General features: G+C 36.6%; 1 protein-coding gene across 2 annotated transcripts in view; it reads right to left on the bottom strand.

Annotated features, from left to right (window-relative positions):
• The window catches only part of cratb (carnitine O-acetyltransferase b), a 48,708-nt gene extending 27,561 nt beyond the window's left edge, over positions 1–21,147 (bottom strand). Inside the window, exons 1-7 of one of the 2 annotated variants that reach the window (XM_048202182.1) lie at positions 20,664–21,147; positions 20,212–20,427; positions 19,538–19,656; positions 19,027–19,080; positions 18,566–18,731; positions 505–679; positions 108–198 (exon numbers count right to left, since the gene is read on the bottom strand). In XM_048202182.1, coding sequence (XP_048058139.1) covers positions 108–198; positions 505–679; positions 18,566–18,731; positions 19,027–19,080; positions 19,538–19,656; positions 20,212–20,427; positions 20,664–20,714 — 872 coding nt within the window. In that variant the 5' untranslated portion in view covers positions 20,715–21,147. The remainder of the gene's footprint in view (positions 1–107; positions 199–504; positions 680–18,565; positions 18,732–19,026; positions 19,081–19,537; positions 19,657–20,211; positions 20,428–20,663) is intronic. The other variant, XM_048202181.1, reaches the window with a different exon arrangement.
• Between the last annotated feature and the right edge of the window lie 1,035 nt (positions 21,148–22,182).

The raw sequence follows: 22,182 nt of genomic DNA, 5'->3' as shown, positions 1-22,182 counted from the left end.
ATCACCGATAAAGATGTAAACGATATTATTAAAAATCATTTAAAAGAAAATACACTGCTTAGCTCTAGTAACTTTTCAATCACAATCAACGTATACACAATTCTTACTTCTCATCAGAAATCCTCATAACTGGAGAGTCCAAACACAATGTAAAGATCGATTTCTCGATCAGCCTCACAGATTCTTTATTGATTTTATCTGAAAATGGGAAAAAAAGTAAAAACTAGATTGTAAAGAGTGAAATTGAATCTACCTGTAAGCCACAATGGGCTATATGAACGAAGGCAACGACTGACCTCATATATACAGTAACAATAGTTATTGTGCATCACTCTTGCTAATGGATCATTAGAACACTGTCATTTTTAACACTATTCTTAAACAGTATAAAACCACAACCTTTTGTTGTGTTCTCAACATTTTTCTAATTAATGCTTTCTGAAACATGCAAAGTCAGATAACAACAAATCTTCAATAGTAGTTCAGTGTGCAGGACAGATATACCTTTGAGCAAGCGAGTGTAAGCCTGACCCCATGTGTGACGATGCTCGCTGGTCAAAATTCCCATTGGTTCCTTATCGGTTTTCCACGACTGAGAGCGGATCCGCAACAGCTGGGCATGGATCTGACTTTCTGTCAATGGTGTTCCATCACTGTTGTAAACATCCAACTGAAAAAACTACACAAACACATACAGTACATACACTACCAACTACATGTTTGTAATCACTAAGATTTGCTTTTTTTAAAGAAACAGTATACTTTTAAATTATAATGTGTGAGTTACTCCATGAAACTAAAATGAATCAAGTGATAACAGTGTTTTTAATATCTCCTCAGTATATGAATTGTAAACTTACTGTAATGGAAAATAATTTTGAAATAATGGTTGAAATTATTTAACACTTTAGCATTAAGATTAGTGTTATAAGGATATGTAACTAATGGTATGTTGCAAGGCTAAAACCAGTAAGCATTACTCCGTAAGTATTAATTCATTAATCCAAAAGAATCAATGGTCAATGTGGAGCTAAGAGCCTGTAACTGAAGTCCAATCATATACTAGTTTTGACCACAGAATTTTTACATTTATAATCTTTCATGATTATTAAAACATTTTACTGAGATTTCCTTATTAGGTCAGGTAGCAAAACGAGTTTTGAATGTGGCACAGAAGATGAATTGAAGCCCTGGCACATTTATGCCCACCCAACAAAGTCAGACAGGTGACAGAAAAACAGAAAAATGCCTCACAGTGACATGTTTACATAGACAAAACAACAACAACAACAACAACAACATATACAACATATGGTGAAAGAATGTGTACTCTATAAAAGGGCCATAAGCTGGCCAAAATGAGTCGGTCTGACTGTCAAGGCAAGCCAATCATTGCAGCTGCAGAATAAGATGTGGTGCTAAAACGAGGAAGCACCAGTATTTTGGTTACTAAATCTGGGAGCATTTCCAACACAACATGAAGAACTGAGTTCTGGCAATTAGAATACATTCGAATCAGTTGGCACAGATTTCTAAAATGAGGGAGGTGCCACAAATCCGTCAGTACAGTTTGTAAACCCATGGGAACGGATTGAAAAAGTGTGGTCACGGTTTGACTGGACAGACTAGGTACAGTTTACTAATCCATGGGCATGATTTGTTAAACCAAGAAAAAAAAAAAAAAAAAGAAGAATCTGTGAGCACGGTTTATAAACTAAGAGGACAAATTGTAAAACTGTGGCCACAGATTTGAGTTTAATTTTTGTTTTTTCTCCTACAGGCGACTTTCTAGGCTCCGTGCAAAGTAGAAACTCCAAACAGATCTCAGTTATTCCTCATCAATACCCCTCTCTATGCCTCTACTGGTGAAAAGTAAGTACTATTAATAGTAAATAATAATTACTCTTCTAATAATCCTGTTACCAATAATTCACCAGGATCACATGAAAAACACATTAATTCATTCATGTCTACTACAAACGTTATGAGCATATTTCATTAGAAATTATATGTAAAACGTAGATCACAGGGGGGCAATCAGAAATACAGCTAACCTCAGCCAGTCCATTGCACAAACTACATGAGCAGTGTTGGATAAAAGAGTAGGCCAGGAGTAGCAAGCTGGGAGTGGTGATGGCAAGAGTGCATAAGTGTTTTGCTTAATATCTGTTCTGGGTCAGTTACTTCGTTTATTATTTTCTGCTAGGAAAAATTTCTTTCAAATCTGTGATCCTTTCACTTCCTTTAAAGGGGTAGTTTACCCAAAAATGAAAATTTGATGTTTATCTGCTTACCCCCAGGGCATCCGAGATGTAGGTGACTTTGTTTCTTCAGTAGAACACAAATTATGATTTTTAACTCCAACCGTTGCGGTCTGTCAGTCATATAATGCATGTCAATGGGAATTTCATCTATAAGAGTAAAAAAAAAACATGCACAGACAAATCCAAATTAAACCCTGCAGCTCGTGACGACACATTGATGTCCTAAGACACGAAACCATCTTTCGATATTTATATAATTTTTTACCTCTAATACACCACTATGTCCAACTGCCTTGAGCATCCGGTTGGTGAGGTCTGAAAACGCGCTCTGATGCCGGAAGTGATCTCTCGCGTGTATATGTCAATGAGTGTGAACGATCACTTCCGGCACCAGAGTGCATTCAGACCTCACCAACCGGATGCTCAAGGCAGTTGGACATAGTGGTGTATTAGAGGTAAAAAATTATATAAATACTGTTCGGTTTCTCACACAAACCGATCGTTTCGTGTTAGGACATCAATGTGTCGTCACAAGTCGCAGGGTTTAATTTGGATTTGTCAGTGCATGTTTTTTTTGACTCTTATAGATGGAATTCCCATTGACATGCATTATACGACTGACAGACCGCAGCGGTTAAAAATCATCATTTGTGTTCTACTGAAGAAACAAAGTCACCTACATCTTGGATGCCCTGGGGGTAAGCAGATAAACATCAAATTTTCATTTTTGGGTGAACTATCCCTTTAATCCCTCTCTATTGTAACTTATGATACTCTGAGCAATGTCCGAAACTTGTATTGTGAGCACTTCTTGTGTCTATTTGCCTTATCATGATGACTGGCTTGTTGTATTCCTCACTTGTAAGTCACTTTGGATAAAAGCGTCTGCCAAATGAATAAATGTAAATGTAATACAAACAAAAAAAAAAAAGCTTAATTTTATTCATTGTCAAATGAAGTTGGTAGTAACTACACTTACTTGCAGTGTATTCGCAGGTATCTGCATTCTTCTACAATATAAATCACTGGCTTACACAACAAATTTCGACCCAGGCGACAAGTGATTGAGTTAGAGGCTAAGAATATAACAGATTTATTTTCACTGCGTGTTATGTCCTATGAGTGCTTTGGACTGCCTACAATTGAACACTCTGTGTGTTTGACAGGAAAGAATGTGTATTATGTAAGCCTTTTTATAAACAAGTGGAACTAGCCTTTACCAAATGTAAATAATGTGATGCAGTCAATAATGCTGGACGTGTGTCTGTAAGCTCTGGGTGTGCCTCATCAGTCGCTACTCTACACTCACTAGTCAACATTTGAAGTGGATAAAAACATTTAATCAAAGTTGTTCTAAAACTATAATGTGTTTCTTTCACAATTCATGAATAACATGTAAGTCTGTTATTAGTCAATGTTGTCATTAATGAAATGTCATCCTTCGTGGCTTTTGATGGTCTCCAGACATGATTGTTTGTCATTAGGTACCAATTGATCTGTCACAGGTGTCCGTAATTGGGAAATGGTCATCATTTAAACTCTGAAAGCTTCACTTGAGGCCAGAAAGCATTTAAAATGCCACATTTAGTTAGATTGCAGGATTCTGACCTCAACAGGGCCATTGGGATGCTGCAAAGATGTGAAGTTGCAGACCAGAGATGCAAACAGGTAAGGGGAAGAAAAGGTGAGAACACTGCGTGGGCCGTGGGCCGTGGGCATGCTCCGCACTTATTTTTTTTTCTTGGATTGTAGTTGTGATAAGGGATTTTTTACATTTATTTGTTATTACCTTATATGTCCAAAACTGTAAATTTTTACATAAAAATAATCATATTGTTGCAACATTTTTTACGAAAATCAACATTTGGTCAAAATCTCATGTTATAAAAGATAAAGTACTATGCGGGTTATTGAAGACAATATTGGCTGATTAGACAGCAATACTGAGCTAAACTGCAAAACTTTTTGCCCTCTCTCTCGTCACCGTTCCCACAGCACAGACCTCAAATACATAAAATATTACCCTTTATAGACATAGTACAGTACACTGTACAGTACTTATTGAAACAACCAGTTATTTATTTACCCTTGTAAGTTCACAAGTACCCCCTAGTAAAAACTACCCAAATCGGACACCATCATAAATCAGGCAAATTAGGTCATAAAATAAGACAAAGAAAATGTTCTCCCTGCTCAAAATATCACACTTGCCATTGGCTGGTTCATCCAAGGAGGCGTTTTGTCTTGTTTGTTCTTAAAAGACAACAACATGCCTGGTCTATTGTCTCTTGATTGTCTCTCTCCATCTCACGTCAGTGTTAATTTTGGCAGCCATTTTTGATTTAGTCTTAGTCTTTATCTTAAGACGAAAATGCTCCTTAGTCTTAGTCACATTTTAGTCATTTTAGTCTTTCAATTTTAGTCTCATTTTAGTCGACAAAAAGTCATCACATTTTTGTCAAGTCTTAGTCATTACTTTCAGTCAAACTACAGTTACCAACATTAATTTTGATAGCTATTTATATGTAGTCTTTAGACAAAATAGTCATAATTTTTCTCTTTAGACCAATTCATCTAAATTTGAATCAAGGTAAGAGACTGTAATGACATTGCACTCACATTAGCAGTAGCAGTGCAAATGTACATATCCTCTTTCAGTGGTTCTCAAACTTTCTAGAGTGTTACCCCCTGAGGGATTTAACATCCTTATGTGCACCCTCTCTTTTCCACTTAGACTGCAGTTATACATTTCCATTAAGGGACAATATTTGCCTTCTTAAATCGATTTTTCCAGTGCATTTTTTTTACCTTAATAATTACCTTTGTAAAATAAATAATGCCTTAAATATATATATATATATAAATATATATATATTTTTATATATGCAATAAATACAATGATGATAAAAACAAAGTAATACTTTTAAATATTACATTAACCTCCAGTAGGTGGCGGTAAGTCACTGTTTTTATGAGTGAATCATTGAGTCATTCATTCATTCTTTTAGCCTGTGTCTCAATGTGCATACTATCCATACTAAATAGTTTATGACACTAGTAATATTCAATACTATTTAGGGCGGATAGCATGGATAGTATGCACACTGGGATGCAGGGTCAGTAACAAAGCAAGCGGCTGTATTTATGAATGGTTCAGTGAATCATTGACGATTCGTTCAAAGTCACAGATTCGTTCACGAAACACAGCTTGTGTGCTGCAGTTCTGCTGTGGCTTTCGTTGCAAATAGAGCAAAAATACTGACAATACCGTTTAAAATGTACATATTACCCTTTTGTTTGTTGAACTGTATAAAATCAATATTCGGGAAATTATATATTTGGGCAATATTCTTGCTGGTATAATATGATCAACATTAAAAACAGTGACTCACAGAAGGGTATGTTTTTGTATTGAAGAGAGTTTTAATCTTAAATCTACATGCAGTCTGTGTCTTGTTCTTCATGCTAGTAAGTGCTAAACCCCACTTTCACAAAGGTAACGTTATATTGTCGAGAACAGCACTAATGTAGCGTGATGCTGACTTGTGTGGGTGCAGTCAATTTTGACCGCGAAAGATGAGGTAATTTGATTGAATGTCATGTATATACATTTTACCTGTTAGAAATACATGTTCAGTTTTCATGTTATTTTAAGGTGGAGTAGAATAAAATGGACGGCACTTTTCGCGTATATCAGTTTGAGAGCCACTGCTGGATCAGCCTGCACTTTGGTCCCAGATTCAGTCAATGGTGGATCCGAAATGGTCAATATTCATATTCATGCATTTTTATTCATATTTATGTTAATCATTTATGGCTTATTATTTATCAGTTTTACTTTTGGTTTCATATATTCATGTACTTCTACTTTATATATATATTAATTCTTATCATATTTTCAAGTATTTACTTGTTATTGTACCTTTATGGTTATTCTTATTTTATATTTAAGAGTATGCTTGTTATGTTCAATTGTTCTTCAAATGTTCCAGTGTGACAGATCACGCTGACACGTTTGTGGTTAGACATTGGACGCCTGCCAAGTACTGCAGAAGTGATGTTTTTCAGAATTATTGCTTATTTGAATCTGATCAAAATATGTCTGTTATTATTCCTGATGACATTTAAAAGGGTAAGATTTGCAAACTTCCCAAAGGGGGTCAAAACAACTCATATCTATTTTTGACACTGGACCAGTCTATGACTAATGGGTAAAACCATTTAACCTTTTCTTTTAGAACAAAAACATCAATTTGTGTGGGATGTAAATTTCCCTATATGCTCATGGTATAAAGCTGACCGGGTCATTGATAATTCAGCTTTTTTCTCTCCTTTACTCTCCTGGGCTTCTGTTTCTTCTCTCTTATCTGCAAATGTATAATATTTTAATTCTTTTTTTGATTTTCATCTATTAGATACAATACTCTGGATTTTACAATACTCTAAATTTATTATTAACTATTGACTATTCCTTTATGATGGTTATTTTACCTTTTGGTTTTATTAAGTATTTTCATTATCGATTAAAGTTTGCGTGTGAGGCTAAATTTAATTGCAATGAATAAATAATTTTTCATCAACTTTATCTACTCCCTGGATCTCATTTTCCCAAGTTTCTGCATCAGTCAGTAAACAAGAAGCGCAATATAGACACTTTAATTTAAGTAGAAAATCTCAAATGAAGATCGCTTACTTGCCTGTGTTTTCAGATCATCCGTGCTTCAGTGTAGAGAGTGGTTGCCAGATAGCAAAGATTAAGTAAAACGTGTTCTTTTAATAGAAAAGCTCTGATTGGGGGTTTAAATTCTGGAAATCTGGCAACCGTAAGCGTGACCGCTCATAAAGACAGTCTAATGTTTTGTCTCTTTTATTCGACAAAAACAAAAAGTGATTTCAAAAGAGTGATTTTGGTTAAGGGTTTTTTTTTTAGCCACATTTCAGTCTCGTCTTTTTTCGTCAACGATATTGCATGTGTAGTTTTAGTCACGTTATCGTTAAATGAAATTGGTGTCATCTCTCATCGTCTCGTCTTAGTCATGGAAAAAAAGGTTGTCAACGAACATTTTTTGTCATAGTTTTCGTTAACGAAATTAACACTGTCTCACGTACGTATCTCCCGGACGTCTCGTCTTTCATTCTGTATATATCTATTCTTCGCTTCGAGTTAGTTGTATGTATTCCTATATTCATGTATTAAATCCATTGTATTCACGCTTGATTGTCTCTTTTGATGCTCATGAATTAACCAAGTCATTTTAACATTTTTGATTTCGCTAGCTATATGCTTTTGTAAGTACTAGGATTAAACATCCATAAGATATCATGAATGCTTTGAACTTTTTTTATTGTGATACTTATTAAATAATGTTATAGTATCTCACAGAAGTGAGTAATCCCCTCACATTTCTGTACATATTTTATTATATCTTTTCATGTGACAACACTGAAGAAATTACACTTTGCTACAATGTAAAGTAGTGAGTGTACAGCTTGTATAGCAGTGTAAATTTGCTGTCCCCTCAAAATAACTCAACACACAGCCATTAATATCTAAACCGCTGGCCACAAAAGTGAGTACACCCCTAAGTGAAAATGTCCAAATTGGGCCCAAAGTGTCAATATTTTGTGTGGCCACCATTACTTTGCAGCACTGCCTTAACCCTCTTGGGCATGGAGTTCACCAGAGCTTCACAGGTTGCCACTGGTGTCCTCTTCCACTCCTCCATGACGACATCACGGAGCTGGTGGATGTTAGAGACCTTGCGCTCCTCCACCTTCCGTTTGAGGATGCCCCACAGATGCTCAATAGGGTTTAGGTCCGGAGACATGCTTGGCCAGTCCATCACCTTTACAGTCAGCTTCTTTAGCAAGGCAGTGGTCGTCTTGGAGGTGTGTTTGGGGTCTTTATCTTGTTGGAATACTGCCCTGTGGCCCAGTCTCCGAAGGGAGGGGATCATGCTCTGCTCATTCATGGTTCCCCTCAACGAACTGTAGCTCCCCAGTGCCGGCAGCACTCATGCAGCCCCAGACCATGACACTCCCACCACCATGCTTGACTGTAGGCAAAACACACTTGTCTTTGTACTCCTCACCTAGTTGCCGCCACACACGCTTGACACCATCTGAACCAAATAAGTTTATCTTGGTCTCATCAGAAAACAGGACATGGTTCCAGTAATCCATGTCCTTAGTCTGCTTGTCTTCAGCAAACTGTTTGCGGGCTTTCTTGTGCATCATCTTAAGAGGCTTCCTTCTGGGGCGACAGCCATGCAGACCAATTTGATGCAGTGTCCGGCGTATGGTTTGAGCACTGACAGGCTGATCCCCCACCCCTTCAACCTCTGCATCAATGCTGGCAGCACTCATACGTCTATTTCCCAAACACAACCTCTGGATACGACGCTGAGCATGTGCACTCAACTTCTTTGGTCGACCATGGCGAGGCCTGTTCTGAGTGGAACCTGTCCTATTGAACCACTGTATGGTCTTGGCCAACATGCTGCAGCTCAGTTTCAGGGTCTTGGCAATCTTATAACCTATGCCATCTTTATGTAGAGCAACAATTCTTTTTTTCAGATCCTCAGAGAGTTCTTAGCCATGAGGTGCCACGTTGAACTTCCAGTGACCAGTATAAGAGAGTGAGAGCGATAACACCAAATTTAACACACCTGCTCCCCATTCACACCTGAGACCTTGTAACACTAATGAATCACATGACACCAGGGAGAGAAAATGGCTAATTGGGCCCAATTTGGACATTTTCACTTAGGGGGGTACTCACTTTTGTGGCCAGCGGTTTAGACATTAATGGCTGTGTGTTGAGTTATTTTGAGGGGACAGCAAATTTACACTGTTATACAAGCTGTACACTCACTACTTTACATTGTGACAAAGTGTAATTTCTTCAGTGTTGTCACATGAAAAGATATAATAAAATATTTACAAAAATGTGAGGGGTGTACTCACTTCTGTGAGAAAACAATACTGCACGTAAACTTACTTGAAGTATATCACTTATAAATCTGAAATGTTTTTACATAAAGTGTTCTACCAAACACACATTTAATTTCACTAATTGTTTACATATTGACAGCATTAAAAAAAGTACACTACTTACGAATTAACTTTACAGATGTACAAATGTGTAGACATTTTTTATTTACAAATATTAAACTTGTGGCAATAATGTTTTCATTCTATTGAAGGTATATACATACTTTCAGTTGCATTTATTAAATGCAGTTTACTCATTCTAATATGAAATAGCATTCACTCTGTTCGTGACTTTTGCTGCGCTTGTTTTGAAGGATTACATGTTAAACAAGCCTGCACTTTAATACCTTAACATGAGTAACATTTCTGTAATCGCTTAAACATCATCATGTAATATTTATTTTGTTTGTACAACCATAAAATACACCAAAACGTTACATTAATTCACAAAAGACATTCTTTCGTTCGCTGTAATCCAAGTCTTTAGAATTCATAAGATTACAAGAACAAATCCAATTTCAGGCTTTTTTTCCCAACGATCCTTATCTCCGTCCTAAACAGCGGCCGTAAACATCAAAAATCCCACGCTAACTTTGGATTTCCGCATCAAGAAGCTTTACGACACGTTTTATGACGGTGAAATCAAACGCTCATTGGCTGTCGTATGCTTTGTCACAGATTGCGACCTGCCATGATTTGGTTTGAATGAGAAATGCGCGCCTTCACCGAGTGGTTGGAAATAAGATTTTCATGGAATAATAACTTAAATTCTGCTCTGTACCTCATACAAAACTATTATATACGCCCAGAGAAGACTGCGACTGCAACACAGTGTCATTTGAACTACTTTTGGTACCACTGAAATGTTTGCAATAAATAAATTATCATGATTACAATTGTTTGTCTATTATGCTTTTCTTTTTTTGCTACACATTTCTGTCCATTACATTGTACTCTTATATTCTCTATAAAATGGTTCAGGTTTGGGTATGGTTTAGGGATCTAAAATAGGTCTATAAATGGTAAAAGGGAAAATTATTCAGTTGATTTTATGATACAAAAGATTCATAAATAGGTTTTCATAAATAGAAAGTGCTACCATTCTTTTTTTCCTCTGATTCCTTTAGTTCAAGATGATTTGATTGCACCATATGACGTCAATTTCCATCGTGAAAATTTTCCGCCATTTTGAATTTTCTGAAAAACCTACTTTTTCTAACTCCTCCTAGGCCTTTTCTCTGTTTTTCACGAAAATTTAATCATATCTTCAGACCATGCTGCGCAAACAAATTTTACGTAACGCTTGCAAAAACAGACGTAAAGCTGTATCTCCTCAACGCTTTATCATATTCAGACAAACTTGGTTCATGTCATCACAAGCATGACCTGAAGTTATATGCTGCATTTCGGCGCAGTGCCACTTAGTCTGGAGATATGAAAAATTGCTATTTTTGCTTGTAACTCCTGAATGATTTGCCCAAAAATTATAAAATTGGTCTCATTAGATTCAGGTTGAGTCGAATTATATAATTTTTCCCATATCAGCCATTGTGAGTTTTGTACTAAAATGCTGTATTTTATGAACACATAGGGTATAAACACACAGGGTATCGTTACTTTATTTTTAACGATACCCTATGTATGATACAGTTTACTTTATTTTGCTATACTCACTTACATAAATGAACTAGAGTGTCCTGCACCCACTAGTAAAAATATATCAAAAATATCAAAAAATGTCTGAATAATTTTTGGTTCGACAGTATGTTGGCTGTGTGCAATAAGGAAAAAAAAAAACAAAGTCTTCAAAACCTTGACAATAGCAAAAATCATTTTTGTATTACCCTTTGCTCCAAGTGAATTAACTATTGTGTTTCCACAGCTTTTCAACAGAAGAAAAAGTATGATGATAAATTAGGGCTGGGTGATAAGGCAAAAAAAAAAAAAAAAAAATCTCTATTTTTTCATAACAATTGACCAATTCATGATATTGATTTCGATTTTTTTGTTTATGTTTAACTAGTCAACTTAACGTAACTACAATATGATTCAACATTCTCTTTATTAACCATCTGATTAAAAATGTTATATTCCAAGTGCACCACACCTGAAGTCAACATGCTGTAAATGTAAAACAAATGGCTTATTTGTTAAATAACTTTGCAGAAAATATGAATGAAATATGAAGGCAAATGTTGTACTTAAACATATCCTATATACTCAGAAAAAATATAAAATAAGAAAAATGCTAAATATTTCTTAGCCAAAAAGTGATAGCAATAAATAACACTAGTAATAGGCTATTATTAACAGCAAATGCTTTGTAAAAACAGAACAGAACCTTTCAGCCTGTCACCATCAAGCAAACATGTTTTTGCATTCCATTGCACTTTTTCCTATTGCTTTTATGTTTGGCAGACATGTTTGGCTGTTTGGCAGACACTTGAGTCTTGCTTCTTTTCTCATCCATGAAACGCTATTCTAAAAAACGTGGTGGTCAAGTTTAAAAAAGTTCAGCTCTCGTTTATTAACTTTTTTTTTCCCCATTCCACTGCCCACATCTCGTTTTTTTTTTAAACGCATTTCTCAGTGAACAGCCGCTAAGACTAGCAATGTGTTCTACGTTCATAGAACGTCACACAAGAGCGGTTAATTAGGTGCACCATCATGTGGTGGGATAATTTTCTTCTCTTAAGCTGGGGTCACTTAACGACTAGCTGATATTCTAAGACTGATCTGAAAACACTATATGATTTTAAATGCTGACTGTGTACACAGACTAAATGCAACTGGCACAGACTCGGCGCGTTTGGGCACGATCAGTCGTAAGTATCAAATTACATTCATAATCCTACTTACAATCGTTAGGTATGTCCCCAGCTTTAATGGTCATCAATGCAGTATTGACAACATGTCTAAATGTAATGTTTGCTAATATTTTTATTCAAAATCAAGATTTCTCGATTTAAAAATAATAAAAATCGAGGCAAAACATTACATTTGAATTCATTGAAAAAAAAATCTGAAAAACTGCCCAGCTCTGTGATAAATTATGGTGGTACAAAGATAGAAACAAGCCAGATTTAGGATCACTACCTTAGCGGTCCCTTTCAAGGCAAATCAGTTCACTATGCCATCTTAAGCTACGTTTACACTGAAAGCCTTAGTGCACAGATCTGATCTTTTGACCATATCCGATTTTTTCCCGCCTGTCTACATTCACAACTGGTATCCGATATCTGTATTTACATTAGCCTTGACCCTCGGGATTTGAATGGCTGTACTAAAATTATTTTATAATTCATGATGTGTAGCCATGGTTATTTGCCAGCATATACAAGTTAAAAGCTGTCATGGATGTTTGCAGCGCAAAATCTGACTGAACAGATATATCGGACAATATCAGTAATTTCCGTTTGCTATTTTAGTAGCGAGGTAAGAATTCACTTATTTTTATGAATTCGAAGGAATTAACAAGAGAGAGAGAAATTACGAGTGTGGATTACTCGCATGAGCCGTCAGGTCCGCTACAATTTAGAGCAGTAGGCCCCGGTATACTTCAATTTACTTTCATTCATAAAATGAAAGTGCTCAAGTCTGAGTCACACATGCACTGCTGTACACCATCTGCTTGGTCACTAAAATTGGGCTGCATGCGGACAGATGTGTAGACGTCCAAGGACCCTCCTAATGACGAAAACTGCATTACAAGAAAAGTGCATGGACCGCTGTGGAAAGTGGATGGCTGAAGTATAGCTACTTTGTGCTTTAGTCAGGCCTCCACAGAGCCACCTGAGTGACATCCAAAACCACATGAATAGCCCGTTAAGAGCACAAGCAAGAAAAACCCACTGTTCAGGGAGAGTCAAATCTAGTTCACAGTCTAGTAAGTGTTGGCAACCTCTTTAAGTTATTCTTGACTGTTGTGATGAACACCGCATCGTGTGAAAGAAATTTTTCTTGCTTGCGCTGACTAAAAACATATGAGAAACACAATGAGACACGAGAGACTCTCAGACATTGCAGCAGTAGGCTACTGAACACTGAACGGCCCATTCATGTGGTTTGGATAAAGAGAGTAAATAGCATTGATGCAGTGCCTGGTGGACACCATTTAGCCCTTCAGGCACGCAGGGTATATTAAATAATAATAATAATAATAATAATAATAATAATAATAATTATTATTATTGTTATTGTTATTATTAATAACAACAACAACAACAACAACAACATTATTATTTAGGCTACTTTTATTATTAAATTAATATTACAAATAATTTGCCCTGCAATAATTTCATAGCGAATCACTGCATAACTGACCGATGCGCTGTGAGAATAATAAAATATTAATTTGATAGCTTACTCCTCATTTCAAAAACAACTTGTTTAATACAAAATACTTCTCGATTCACGAAAATGCTTATTTTTTGACTAAATAAATGAAAGAGAAATATTAAGAAAATAAATTAAGATTCATCTCTCATCATCTCTAAGAGAATATGCGCTGTTAATGCAGCGACAGATGCCAAAAGCTTGGTCAGTTTTTACTTTAAGTTTCTGTAGTGAATAATTGGCTGCCGTTTGAGACTTTCTCACCAGCATAACTCTCATGCAAAGTTTGCACGTTGCTTATGATATCCACTGGCTCACCTTCATGGTTTAAAATGGAAATATTTTAAATATAGCGATGCAGAAAAAAAAATAGATTTTTCTTTATCAACAATTGCTTGCAAAATGATGGACACATGATTCACATTTTGTGCCGTTTTTCTCGTTTTAACAAAATTAAATAAATTATTAAATAAATGAGTAAATAAACAAGTAAACCTAAACTTCTTTGCTTAAAATTTCTGCAAATAATTTGCTGAGGCAGGTACAAAAAGACTTGATTTGAAATGTCACCCATGTATATGTGTGTGTGTGTGTGTGTGTGTGTAATTATTATATATATATATATATATATATATATATATATATATATATAAAAAAACTTACAATTGTCATGTTTGTTTGTTTGTTTGTTTTTTTTATTCATTTTGTAGACTATTTAAATCAATATATATTCAGAAACAGGTGCATATAGGTTGCTACCATTTTATTTTTTCTGTTTAACTTTTATTAAAATGCAGATCAAAACAGAAGACTACTTGATACTAGTGTTGTCACGATACCAAAATTTTGACTTCGATACGATACCCAACTTAAATATCACAATACCGATACTTAAATGATACTATGGCAAAAACCTAAAACAGCAGGAAAAGTAAATAAATAACATATGACAGAACTTCTTTCTTCACCAGTGTGCAGGCTGATAATTCTGGATGCCATGAAGTTAGAGCTAGACTTAAAGGATTTTAAAGGATTAGTTCACTTTTAAATAAACTTTTGCTGATAATTTACTCACCCCCATGTCATCCAAGATGTCCATGTCTTTCTTTCTTCAGTCGAAAAGAAATTAAGGTTTTTGATGTAGGATTTTTCTCCATATCATTCATTTCAATGGGCACCAAACGGTTGAAGGTCCAAATGGCAGCTTCAGTGCAGCTTCAAAGGGCTTTAAACGACACCAGACGATACCAGACGATGAACAAGGGTCTTATCTAGCGAAACGATCAGTCATTTTAAAAAATTTTTAAAAAGTTTGTTTTATAAGCACAAATGCTGGCTTTGCTCTTTTCTCCGATGCGCGTTCGTGACGTCACGTAATACGCAATTACGTTGAAAAGGTCACGGTTGACGTAGGCGTAGCAACCACAGTTTCAGTTTTGCTCAGGATTGTGTATAGGAAATCTCTGAAAAGTCACAAATTTCTTTCCTGACAAAAATTTCTTTTAGGCTTTTTAATATTAAAACACCCAGGATACGCACACCTTTCAAGCGTGAGTTTAAAAAATTCTAACTGACCGCCAGAGTGAGTTTTTTTTTTTAAGACGACCCTTATTTTAGAACGTTTGCCCTTATTGTTTCCATGGCGACGCGTGCGTGTCACGAGCGCTGAACGTAGCCACAGTAACACTGTATGAGAGATGGATCACTATTATTTTGTTTTTCCTTTATTTAAAATATTCGCAAACTTGCTTACATGTCTTCAACTATATGATATTCCGATTCTCAAATATGTGTGAGTGAGTGTGTTTTGTCATTTAAAAACCTTTATAAATGATCTTAATCTTGATCTATAATGCGAGATGGGCGCCGCCATCTTAGTTTGCACTGCAGTTCACAGAGTTCTGTCAGTCTGATTTACAGCAGGTGAATACATCAGTTTCTCCTGAAATATATGCAGGTAAGTGGCTGGTGAACTGGAAGAATAAGAGAGTAAACTTTATAGTTACTTTGACCCATTATGTGTGTCTGATATGAATAAATGTCGGCAAATTATATTTGAATTCACTGTTTATTGATGCTTCCACTGACGTTTGACATCAGTGTGTATTTTATAAACGCCAAATGTATTGTTTAATGGTGCTTATGCGTATTTAAATGTCTGAAACCTTAAAAGAAACATTATGTGGCTGAAAACACTGCATAGCTGTGATGACAAGAGAGCGCACGTCCGTCTCGCAGCCAGAGCTAGCAGTTATGTGACGTCGCTGAACATTCTAAATCCCATATGTGGAACCGTACGGCCAGGGGCACAGAAATAAACATCCCATATGTGGGAACGTACCGCTCAAAGGGTTAAACAATAAACTGACACAAAGACATTTGAATATGTGTATACAATCCTCCTTCCGCACATTTGTAATGTAAACACTGACTCGATACTTCCGCCTACGTCAACCGTGACCTTTTCAACGTAATTGCGTATTACGTGACGTCACGAATGCGCATCGGAGAAAAGAGCAAGGCCAGCATTTGTGCTTATAAAACTTTTTTGTATTTTTTTTTTTTAAATGACCAATCGTTTCGCTAGATAAGACCCTTATTCATCGTCTGATATCGTTTAAAGCCCTTTGAAGCTGCACTGAAACATTTGGACCTTCAACCGTTTGGTGCCCATTGAAATGAATGATATGGAGAAAAATCCTAGAATGTTTGCATCAAAAACCTTCATTTCTTTTCGACTGAAGAAAGAAAGATGACATGGGGGTGAGTAAATTATCAGCAAAAGTTTATTTAAAAGTGGAGTAATCCTTTAATATAATTTATGTTTATTATTTTCATGCTCAATAAAATTGTAAATTATTTGCTGTTATGCTTTTTTTTTTTATACATTTAGGTGTTTTTGACAGTAAGATTATTGTAAAAATTATATTACTGTGAATAATTAGAGCAATGTTATTAAAGCATAAATTGGTTTAAAATAACTGTATATACCCTTCACATATTTATGTATTTTTAAATTAATTTTATTTTTGCAACCAGATATCACTTATTAAATTTTAGACTCAATAATACACTTCTTTGCGGAGGTCTGCTTGCATGAGTAAAATAAATAAATAACACTCATTTAATGTTTGAGAGCATAAACATAATGCTGGTATCACATTCACTAACCTGCCGCTCTTTAAATTCTTTGTACAAATCGGGATATTTGACGGCAAGATTCTTTTGACTCCCTTCGCTTGCACTATTTTGTAACATCTTTTGCAGACGGGCTTTGTGATGTCCGTGGGCTTGCCCTGGCTGTCGGCAATGTAAGTAAAATAATGCCATATTTCACTTCGTGCATCTGCTTTCTCAACAATTTGTGGACGGTCTGCAAGAGCACCTGTATTTGCAACCATACCTCTTGTTCCGTCACCATAAAAGCCGTTGCGCAGTTGAGAGGAATAAACACTCACTCAATTTGCCTTAGAAGCAGCGCGCTGCACGCACACTGCCCCCTGCTGTCGCACATTAGGAAATACAGCTGGCACTCAAAGTACCCGTACTAATAAAATGAAGAACCAGACCATTTTTAAAAGCAGTGTATCGCGATACCTTTCTAGTACCGGTATATTGTGCAACACTACTTGATACTGTTTTTAAAACAGGAGAAATCACTGCCTATTCTGAATTTAAGGGATGCAGTTTAATTTTTTCGTCTCCAGAACAAAATGAATAGCATGAATAAAAAAAAAATTTAACTTGCAACATTAAAGGGATAGTTCACTCAAAAATGAAAATTTAATGTTTATCTGCTTACCCCCAGCACATCCAAGATGTAGGTGACTTTGTTTCTTCAGTAGAACACAAATGATGATTTTTAACTCCAACCGTTGCTGTCTGTCAGTCTTATAATACGAGTGAATGGTAACACAATTTCTAAGAGTCAAAAAATATGCATAGACAAATCCAAATTAAACCCTGCGGCTCATGGCGGCACACTGATGTCTTAAGACACGAAACGATCGGTTTGTGCGAGAAACCGAACAGTATTTATATCATTTTTTACCTCTAATACACCACTATGTCCAACTGCGTTCAGCAATCGCTTAGTGAGGTCTGATCGCGCTCTGACAACGGCAGTGATGTCTCGTGCATATACTTCTATGAGTGCTAGACATTACTGCCGTTGTCAGAGTTAATTAAACCCCGCAGGGTTTAATTTGGATTTGTCTATGCATATTTTTTGACTCTTATAAATTGTGTTACCATTCACTCGCATTATACGGCTGACAGACGGCAACGGTTCGAGTTAAAAATCATCATTTGTGTTCTACTGAAGAAACAAAGTCACCTACATCTTGGATGCACTGGGGGTAAGCAGATAAACATCAAATTTTCATTTTTGGGTGAACTATCTCTTTAACTTAGGAATAATAAATACATTAAATTAAGATGTGTAATCAAGAAATAATGTTTGACAAAATTACAAAAATAGAGATAAATTATGTCTGACAGGGAATGCATCTTTTACCACAGCAGTCGCATACATTTTTTGAACCGTTTTAATTTAAAATTAAATAGGCTGTAGGCTAACTACTATAGAAAATATTTTATTCATGCTCTTGCGTGTGTGTGTGTATAATGAAAATAGACACAATCAGCGTATTAGCCATAATACCTTTAGAGTTTTCCTTTAACTATTTTAACTAACATTAAAATAAATAAATAAAATAAAATAAATATGTGCATGGTAAATTTGGGGCTATGTAAAATATATCTGGCAACTTCCTAGATTTATCATTTGCCAATTTCCTGGATACTGTCAATAATCTGACTGTTGAAATCAACATCGGGATACTTGTGTGATATTTTTGATATCCTATTGCCCCTGCCCTGTCCAGATATGTGACAAAAACAAAGACATATGGAAGTTGTAGAATCATGACTATATATGTTTTGATCATATCATCTTACGAAATGTAGGTTACCTGGTAGTTCCTGACCACAGTAATGTGAGCTGGGCCACGCCGTGGACGTCCGTAGTGAACCACATGGTCATGTTTGGGTCCTGGGATTCGACAGGAGGAGAACAACTGAGGAAACAATTCCATACATAGTGGCTGTCCGCGCATATACTCTACCGCTAGCTTCCCACTGGATGATGGAAGAAAGACAGCAAGAGAGAGCAAGAGAGGACAAGTGGAAATCAAGAAAAAAAGATAAAGATAATCATATGGAGGTACTGTACAGACAGCAACAGTTTGATATATTCAAAAATAATAGCCTGATATTAATCTCTGGTGTTTGGCACTACTTGACTGAAGCATGCAGACAAGCATGAGTTCAAGGTTAGCGATTAAATTAGCACAGGTGCTTGGACATGAATGTGTAAATGCCACTGTACTGTAATGTTGTCCATAGACGCCAGACATAAATTAATGAGACAAACCTGTCCACCTTAGCTTTGAAGTCCAACACTCCTGCAATTAACTTTGATGCAAACCTGCACAAGAAACAGTATAGACATATAGATATAAAGCATATGAATTAAATATGCAACCCTAATACTAATTTATGTATTTTGCAGGCACTTTTATCCAAAGCGACTTACAAAAGAGGAATAAAGCAATTTGACAAAGAGCCAACAATATTTGTAATATATACAATGTCAGGTTTATTAGACCAGTGGATTAGGAAGCAAGCTGGAGAAAAGAAATAGAAAAGACAACAGGTTGTTTTTTGGGGTGTAAGCGCATTGGTTTAAAAGTGTGGGGTGGTTAAATGATGTCTTCAATATATCAGATAAAACAACTTAAATGCTTTGAACTTACTGTCCAATAAATTATTTTAGCACAATTTGACATTTATATGGTTCTGTAAGGGTGTTTATTTGAGTGAGTGAGTGAGTGAGTGAGTGAGTGTGTGTGTGTGTGTGTGTGTAGATTCTGGCTGTCACATACACTAGTTGACCTCTCCAGTCTGTGAAGTCACGTTTAGGCAGAGAGATGGCTGGATTTGAATGCACTGCCAAAGGCTGCCTGCACTCCAGGTATGCCCACTGCACCCACCAATCAGAGATCTGCATAAAGTGAAGACACACAAAACACACCAGATCAAACAAACAAACCAGCCTGTTAGTTCACCCTTAAAAGTATACACAATCAGAGTCAAAACTGCTGCAAAAGGCTATGATGCCTTGAGACACTGCCTGTGGATGCTTAAACCCATAATTTAATTGATTTTTGGATGGAAGAGTTAAGACAAAGAAATAAAATGAGGATCCACAATTTATGAAATGAAAGGCCCACATTATAAGCAAGCAAACAAACAAACAAACAAACATGACCCTTACATAAAGTAGTGCAGTTGCAGTACCACCGTACTATACTGTCCCAAAATCATGATATTACTATGATATTTTGTTATATAGCCATGAAGAATCAGAATAATGCCCCATGGTATTTCCATGGTAGGCTACTTCAAGAATACCATGGTACTTCAAGAATACCATGTGTCCATTGTAAATGCCCCAAAAAAACTTGCCACTACTAGATGAAGATACTATTTTTGTGCGCCAACGTATGAAAAAGGTACATTTAAACTGTGTCGCTGCGGTATTTGGTGCTATTCTCACCCAGTTGTGTGAATGCTTTGCTCGTTTGATCAGCTCCCTCTGCAGTTTTTCGCCTAGACCTCCAGTGCATCCAAACTTCTGCACGATCCTGCGGGTGTGTTCGAGCTCATCTGCCGGTAAGAGCGGCTCCAGAGCCCTTAGGTAGCGCTGCAGCGTCTGGCCGAGCGGAGGCACCGGCTGCGGCGGAACCGCCGAGTGGGCCTGTCTGAGCACAGCCTGACGAACGTGACACATGATGACTGAAAGTGAGGAACTTGAGTTTTCACTTAAAATATACTTAAGAGTCACTTCTCTTATACGTTTTGTAAACCCCCTCTACTCTGGAGGAAGAGAAGTTTACATGTGTATATTAATAAATAAATGTTTTATACTTCATAACGTCAAACGTGCATGTGCTAACCCACAACAAACAAATGCTTAGAATGATATGCACAATACTACACAACACTTACCCTGTGCATTAATAAAGAGCATATTCTTGGAGGTATTCTCTCTAAAATCATTGTTCTACGCTGTTCGTTGCTCACGATGGAATAGCAAACTAGTAATTAAAGCACGAACGTCACGAAGACTCTGAATCGTCATCAATGATATTACAAGATAACTAACTAGTTATTCTTCGGCCCAAAAGAAAACGGCAGTAAACTATTGTGGCAGTTGATGTGTTTAGTCTGTTAAGAGTCGTCAAAGTTCGGCTGAAGTTCGTGATCTCCAGCACGCACTTTGGGTGTGGACGCTAGAACACGTGTGCAGTGTTTAGTGTGTACTGCCGTATCCTTTCGTATATGTGCGCAAAAACAACTAGCCAAGGCCTATTCAGATTCTTTTTAAAGGCGTTTGTAGATGGCTTACTTTTGTCGAAAACAGGGACTTAATTTGTTACAATATTGCATTTTCTTCTTGGTTTGATTCGCTTTAACAAGGCAACATACCTAAATGTTTATGTAAGTCACATGAGAGTAAAACTGTCCTCTTATTGGTCAGAGTTTCCTCTGCGTCATCATTCAAGAAGGGGCTGCGTTCCATTCCAATTTTAGACAAGCACTCGTGAACTTCACTAAACACTAGGAATCACTGTCGCCATTTGTGCGTTCCACTTCGTGAAGTGGAGGAGGGAAGTTTATATGGACAGACCCTCGTCCCCTCGATTTTGACCGAGGGAGCGATCGAGTCTACTCCGATGAACACTTCAAGCAGCTCCCCACAATTAAATTTGATTGTGACATCACAGCAGATCACGCTTAACTGAAGTGTATGATATATTAGTATTCTTATTCTTCTGTTCTGTGTGTTCCATGCAATAAAAAAGAGGGAAAAAGTGTATGATATATTAACTATTTTGAGAATTAAAATATATAGCGTATAATATTGTGTTGAGATTCAATCGCATAATACTTGTAGCTACCTTATGTTCACAGTCAAAGTTTATACTATTTATATTGTTTCATTTGTGTAATTTTTTAACAGCATGTGCCTATAGAATTGTATATATTTTCTTCAACGACTAATGAGCATATAGAATGGTGCATAAAACAAATTCATAAGTACAAAAGTTGTTTGAATAATAAATCAGCTCCATTGTGAATTTCAAGTGATCAAGAGTTTGATGCGTTTCATTTAAACCATATGCACGAGTTCCGTCAGCAGTGGGCGCTCGTGCAACGCAGAGCCATAGAGAGAGTTGCAAAAGTTCAAAACGCTTGATCGTCACGTGATTCGCGTAGACTTCAGATAGTTCCAGGAAGGGCTTCGGCGGCAATTCAAAATGATAGGGTTAGAGCAGTGGCTGCGTCCGAAAACCTAGGTAGCTGTTTTGCTGCCTCGCTGTCTTATAAGAGAGGTGTGTTCGACATCGGCTGCGGCTGGATGTAACCGATCGGCGAGATTAGCCGCGTGCAGGCGGGGAGGAGCTGAAAACGGAGACGTGAAGTCGGACACTTTCTGCTTCCCGTAGTGACGCTCGCGCTGCGT

This window comes from Megalobrama amblycephala, linkage group LG9 (assembly GCF_018812025.1).
Source record: "Megalobrama amblycephala isolate DHTTF-2021 linkage group LG9, ASM1881202v1, whole genome shotgun sequence".
NCBI lineage: Eukaryota > Metazoa > Chordata > Actinopteri > Cypriniformes > Xenocyprididae > Megalobrama > Megalobrama amblycephala.
The sequence above is the reverse complement of the archived record's forward strand: the minus strand, read 5'-3'. Positions and strand labels throughout refer to the sequence as shown.